Source organism: Artemia franciscana, chromosome 16, assembly GCF_032884065.1.
Source record: "Artemia franciscana chromosome 16, ASM3288406v1, whole genome shotgun sequence".
Taxonomy (NCBI): Eukaryota; Metazoa; Arthropoda; class Branchiopoda; order Anostraca; family Artemiidae; genus Artemia; species Artemia franciscana.
The window spans coordinates 20,422,099-20,429,158 of NC_088878.1; the positions used below are offsets into that span (position 1 = coordinate 20,422,099).

At 35.9% G+C, this 7,060-nt stretch overlaps 1 protein-coding gene across 6 annotated transcripts in view; it reads right to left on the bottom strand.

Moving 5' to 3' along the window:
• The window catches only part of LOC136037190 (cartilage acidic protein 1-like), a 59,971-nt gene extending 55,378 nt beyond the window's left edge, over positions 1–4,593 (bottom strand). For 3 of the 6 annotated variants that reach the window (XM_065719764.1, XM_065719765.1, XM_065719766.1), the window contains exon 1: positions 506–601. In XM_065719764.1, coding sequence (XP_065575836.1) covers positions 506–586 — 81 coding nt within the window. In that variant the 5' untranslated portion in view covers positions 587–601. Of the gene's footprint in view, positions 1–505; positions 602–4,406 lie in introns of those variants that run through there. The other 3 variants (XM_065719767.1, XM_065719768.1, XM_065719770.1) reach the window with 2 other exon arrangements.
• Between the last annotated feature and the right edge of the window lie 2,467 nt (positions 4,594–7,060).

Genomic DNA, 7,060 nt, shown 5'->3' on the forward strand with positions numbered 1-7,060 from the left:
AGGTTTCAGTTGCATGGTGGTTCAGTTAAATGGGGTTGAGTTGCAAAAGGGATGAGTTAAATGGGGTTCAGTTGCCTGGTGGTTCAGTTGCATAATGGTTCAGTTACATGCACACCCCAGCTAATGATCTATAAAACTGAGGACTAAAGGGACCTGATGACTCAGACACTTCTCAATGATTAATCTAATAGTGAAAATTAATAAATGCATCCTCTCCCCTTCCTAAAGCCACACTTTACTTCTCTCAAAACCTCACTTACAGCATCTCTAAGTCTATATAGCATCATCATACTAAGCAATTTGCTTCCTATAGAAACCAAGCTGGTCCACCTACAATTACCACACTCACTCTTATCACCTTTCTCATAAAGGGGTTTAGGTGAAGCTTTCTTAAATTTGCTAGGTGCTTTCCCTTTTTTAAAAATGATATAGATAATTTTCAGTAGCTTATCTCTAATTTCATAACCAACATATTTAAAACACTAACATAACACACTATCAGCACCTGAGGTCTTATCTGTAGCATCCCAAAAGGTACACCACAGTTTGCTGAGCCACTCCTTGTCCACTGATGACTTAAATTCATTCTGATACAGGTCACTGTTTTTTCGTTGAGGGACTTCCATAAGCTAGCAACTCTATTACAATATACTTATTCCCCCTCAAAAGGCTCCATGGCCAGGGACCACAAATGCTCTTTGAACTGTCTGGTTGGGAAAGGTCAGGAATTGTATTCTTAGGATTTAGAAGCCTTTATGCTGTTATCAAATTGCCTTATATATGATGATATCTTAGAGATAGTTTTTTAAGTTTATGGAGACAGGGTGGACAGGGGACATGATATAGTTCTTTAATACATTTTGTTGTCCTGATTTGGACTGATTCTAAAGATGCATTGTCACTCTTATTGTGGAAATATGTAGCCTTTCCTCTCCTTGCTTGAACCAACTCATAGAGGAGCTAAATATAATTATAGAGCCTAAGAAAACAAAAAAAAATCATATTCTTTCTTATTTAAATTATTTCAAGTCCAATTTCAGATTCCTAGTTATAGGTAGCATTTGATGGCTAAATGATGTTTTACTTACCATCATATGCCATTCTACATGCTAGAGCTACATATCACATTCACATAGCAGTATTAAAGTTACATTAAGACCAAACACTAAGAGAAATTCCAGCAAATTGAAGCTCTCACATAGCTAGTTCTAGACATTAGGCATATGATAACAAACAAGTAGGCTTCTTACGTCGTGATATTTCTCCCCAGAAGGAAAAACCTATTTAACTAATTCTGAAAACTACTTTAAAACATTTTAAAATAGTCTAGAGTACTTACTATGTCAAATCTGAAACCACATCACTTTACTTCACCCTATTTCCCTAATAGACAGAAATATAGCCCAAATTACAAATACTCATTAAATCATCAGCTGACTCTTGTCTTCCTTCTGCTTATTTACTGTTAGGTGAAGTGCTGTTAAAGTGTAGAAAAGAGTCTATGGGAAATTCAAAGACTATACATAACTTGGAATAACATTCTAGTTTAGAGGCTTTTTAACATCTTGGAATCTTGTTAAGTTAGGTGAATAAAACTTTCAGCAATGTGTTCAGAGCCTTTATGATCTGCAGGAGGGTGTTTTAAAGCATGTATCTCTACTCCTTCCTCCATAGGGCACTAACCTTTGAGAACCCTTAATAGGATAAGACCAGTATTTGGCCAGTGCCTAATCTTGGCCAGATGTTCTGGTTAAAAAGTATATTTCCTATACATACACAGCAGGATCCTAATCTAGGACCTTATCTGTATAGGGCTAGATAGTTATGATAGGCTGACAGTTAGGCCTAGACCATTTTGGATTGACTGACAACAATCTGGTAAAACATCTGGTTTTCAAACATTTAAATTTAGACAAAAGTTGCCTTGACACCCTAGTTGTGGGTGCAGTCACTGTTTTGTCTTGAAGGCTATTCCAATCATCATTGACATGTTCAGCAAAATAGTTTTGCTGTATTCATGTCTTCACAGTATGTTTACATTTTTTTTTTTGAATAGCCTCTTGTGTGGTGCTGACTTGCATGTTTTGTGAAGAGAGTATTATTTGGTTGGCTATTATATTTGTAAGTCAGCATCATGTCACCAAGCCAGCATCTGAAGATAAGGGTTAGGAGTTATAGGTCCTCTAGCCTTTTATTGTATGGCATATTTCACAGACCATTTATGCACATTGAGGCATGCCTTTGAATAGGTTAATATCACTCTTATAGAAGGGGTAGGTAAGGTACGTCTCAAAATTCAGAATGGGTCTGACAACAGCCCTATAAAGCCTTAGGAAGACAGACCAAGAGTAGCTGGTGATTGTCTGTTTGAGCAAGACGAGAATTTGCTCTTGCTACTGCTGATAGCCAGTGTTTATAAAATTTAAGTGCCATCAGCTACAACACCCAAACCTCTTTATTCACTGTTAGTCTGCAGCTGGATGTTGGACTGTGATCCCTTGTCAAGCATCATATACTACAGCATAGGTTGTTGTTGCCAAGTGGAGGATGCTGTACTTTGTTGTGGTAAACTCCAACAGCCAATTATTTGGCCAGGTTTGGATTTTCAGGAGACCAAACTGTGGGTTTCAGGTCCAAAGAGCTTGGAATCATAAGTGTAAAGTGTAATGTTATTGATGACTTTCTTCATCATATCATTGATGTAAATGAGAAAGAGGGTAGGGCACAAAACCATACCCTGAGGGACTCCAATGACAACTTCACATGGTAGTAATAAGACTTTGTCTCCATTATTTGTAAAAAGTTGGACCTGCTGCTTCTAATCTGTCAAAAAATTCATAACTCATTTGACCACATCAGTATGGTTGCCAACAGCTCATAACCTTGCTTTAATATGTTTGTGTGGTACCTTGTCAAGATCAAGCAGTATCAAGTCCACTGGTATCCCCTTGTCCAAGAGGTTAGTAATAATATTATAAACCCAGGATGAAGTTGTGCTGGTCTGAGAACAGAATTCTGCTGGACAGGAGATGTGACAGGGTTTCTGTATTGACTAAATATTCAAAGGTTTTAGCTATAGCTAAAGTCAAGCTGATTGGTTGATGATTTTCTGACTTTGTCCTGTCTTCTTTCTTAAAAATTGGAGTGATATGCATGCCCTTCCAGTCTGCAAATACTGTCTTTGATTCAAGAGACTACTGGAATATTTGACCAAGCAGTATACAGATTTTATTTGCCAATTCCTTCAGAAGTCTTGGGTAAATGTTGCCTGGTCCTGCAGACTTATTAGCATCTAGTGCCTCAAGTTTTTCTTGACAAATTCTTAGGAAATGACAATAGGCAGCATGGGGTTGGGTATGACAGAAGTTGCAGTGGGAGAGAGGGGACTATCTGGCTCTTTAGTAATAATTAATGCTCCACTGTTGTCTATCAGTATATTTGAAATTGTTTGTGTTGTATATAGGCCTAGTTAAAATATTCAAGCAAATCACATGCCTTTTAAGCAGATTTTGATATATTCAATGGTGAAAAAAACTACTTTCTAGGTAGTATGAGAGAATTTTACAGTGATTTAGCTCTTGAAGAGTAGATTAGCTGGCCAAGTACTAGGTATCATACCCTTGCCTTGCATTATAAAAGTAAAATCTTACAAAGCAGACCTACTCAAATGCAGCATAAGAAAAGTGCTTTGAGCCTTATACCTTTTGCTTAATCCCAATTTGTAGTTTTAAAGATGTGTAAATCCATTCCTTAAACTTAGGGGGGAAAAATCTTGAGAGGATGAGGCTTAAAATTCTACTGACTATAAGAATATTTTTTTTTTAATTGGAGCCATTAAAAAAAAAAAGGTTGAATACCCAAAATTAAAGTTAAATATTTGGTGCCAATAAGAAGACAGGTTACCTGTCATGTGAGTAATTTTCTAAGCTTTAGAAACAAGAAACAGATAGAGATAGTAGCTTGGTAGCCTAGTACTTTCCTAGACTATAGGCCTGATCTTGGCTACAAATTCACTCCTGAAAGTTTCAGTTGCCTAACTAAACTAGGTCTAGCCTACTTTCCAAAACAGACTAGGCTACCAAGAAGCCCCTAAATTATTATTTTAGCTTAGCCTACATAGCTTAGACTATATATATGCATTAGAGGAAGGGGTATTGGGGTGAATTAAAGTGATATGCTTAAGAATAACATAATTCTTTAAGAATGTTTTAAAGCATGCTGGTTTCCAGGATTTTACAGGCCTAGCAGGTGTCATTCTGAACCTGAAGGCGACTACTAAATAAAAAAAAAACATGCTTAATTCAGAGAGGCGGTCTGTTAGCTTAGGCTTAACCTAAGCTTAAACCCCCTTTTAAGTGAATATGAGTTGAGATAGTGAGTTTTCATGCATAGATGGGAGTAATAACCTTTCTTCTCCTTGCTTGAACCAACTTAGATTTCACATACACTTAGACACAGTTATATAACCTAAGTTATATAATAAAAGCTATTTAAATTACATGTTGTGGTATTTTAAATTAGAGTGTAGGAAATCTTAATTCCAGACCGCCAGTAAACCCACCTTATTCCTTTTTTGTCTTAATTCCTTTTTTTAACCGCCAGTTTGAAAAATACTAGAAAATTGAAAAAAAAAAATACCAAATCAGCAAATAAATCACTAAAATTACAATTTAGATGCTTTAAATGCGTCAGTGGCATCACCAGACAGCCCATTTTAGTCACTTTTTACATTTCTATAAATGTGAGTTTTTTTTTGTAAGTATGCTTAATGTAGGGGCACCAATGGGGAGGGGGTACTATTAATACTTTGATTTTGATAATATATTTGTTTTTTCAGTTTTTAAGCGTACCCCCCCTTGAATTTTTTAAAATGTTTTTCTTTATATATTTCTAAACAGAATTAAAAAAAATCCAAAGTATGTCTCCTGCATTTTTCTGAATTAACACTCTTAGTTTACCCCGCCCCCAAATCTTTGCGATTCGTCTGGCCGGGATTTAGCCGAAATATTCACCTTTTCTCTTCAGAATTGTATCACTATCCACTAAAAACAATAGTTTTTCCCTACCAATTTTGAAACTTTTCTCTACTCTAGCCGAGCTAGTATAATTGTTTGGGCACCAGAGGAAGACTAAAAAAAAAAAAAAAAAAAAAAAAAAAAAAAAAAAAAAAAAAAAAAAAAAAAAAAAAAAACAGAGACTTTAAAGAGACTTGCCCGGCTGGGCAATGGAAAAAAAAAGAACGACGTTCTTAATCATTAAAACCTATGAGAGTCAGTGGTGCCAATTCACAAAATATAGGGAAGGCGGGAATTTTTATATTTATGAATGTTGAAGATAAGTAAATACTGTTCGAAAACTAAGGAGGAAAATTAGTCCCCCTTCCTTCCACAAAATTGCGTCATTGACCATTTTATAGAGGACGAACGATCTAAATAAGAATTTCTAGGTCGCTAAAATGACATACAAAAAATAATGAATTCCCACCTTATAAAAAATATAATGAAAAGCCCCAAGATGTATCACAAAATAGTTTTTATTACATACAAACCCAGTATTTTGATAATAATTATGTGTTTTCTTCCACACCCGGTTTATCAATGATAAAATAATGCTTTAATCGCAAATCTGACACTTGCAAAGAAGAAATTCAGGCAAGAGGCCTTCAAAATGCTGTGGAGGACTGTACACCAAGCATTGTTTTATTTAGTTTTCTCATAGCTTACCTGCAAGTTTCAAAATGATCAAGGACAAGTTTTTCGTTAATTTCCAGATAGCACCCTAATCCCTCCCACCAAAATATGAAATCTCTTATGCGCAGACAATGATAATGGAAAATTTAATTCCAATTAAAAAAAAAAAATTATCTCGTGCCTCAGAATTAGAATAGATTGTGTATGTCAAGGTCCTCTCGTCTGAAGGACTTATGGTTTCAAGCTTTTAAAAAAAGAAGAAAATTATTGGCCACATGATCCTCTTTGCTAGAAACTAATATTTTTTCTCTATTTTTCCTTCTCAATTAGGGTTCCCTTAGTCCAAGGACTTAAGGATAGAATTGTGAAGCTAATAAAAAAAGTGACTCTTTTATGGGAAATGTTATTGAGGAGACGGGGCCTAAAACAACTTCTTTTTTATATATCATGCTACTCTTGGCCCAAGGACTTACGATAGTCAGTATATAACAGATACGGGAAAGATTTTATTAGCCTATTTCTAAGCCCCTAAGTACCCTTCGTCTTCCTTAATAAAAGGTATGATCTTCTCAGCCTAGAAAATGACCCCTAAAATTGTAAATTTAATTGGATGCCCTATATCATGCCCCCTCCCCCTTTTCACAATAGAACCTATCTGAAATCAAAAAGGTTCTGGTATAGTTTACAGCCCTTGCCCCAGGAATTATATGGTTGTGTCATCCTTGGAGGCATATTTATTGCACTTTTCGACTATTCTGAGAAAAGTGGGTAGCTTAAAACTTTGATCACAAATCTTAGGGCTGGGGGGACAGGTAACATAAATTCACAGGAGGGAGGCCGTTTATCCTAACATTACTCATGATCCTAAAAAGAAAGAGAAACTTAATTTATAATCAAAGAACCCCTTCCTAAGTTTGTACAGCCATCCCTTCAAAAAAGTGGTGAAGACACGTTGTTGATGATTTCACGAACTGAAACTTTACTGTGATCTCAAGTTAGGACCTCAAGGAATAGAAACAGCGCAGGAGGGAGGTTATTAGCCCTCCAATCACTTTTTGGCTCTTAAAAGACACACTAGGGCTTGCAGTTTCTGTCCAAATTCCTCCTCTAGAAATCCAACAGTTTCTGGTTCGATAAAATCATTCTTGGCGAAAAGCAAATATAATGCTAAAGAAGGACCATTGAGATGAAAATTAGCTTATGTAGAAGAAGAAACTCAATTTTACATTGAGTCAGTCCACTGATTGGACTCTGCTTGCTTCGGCATGCAGTCAGGTTTACACTATTTTTGCACCCACTTTCCATAAGCCACATTTTCCCCTCCAATATTTCAAGTTTTGAAAACTTTAAATGCCTACCCTTATACTAAA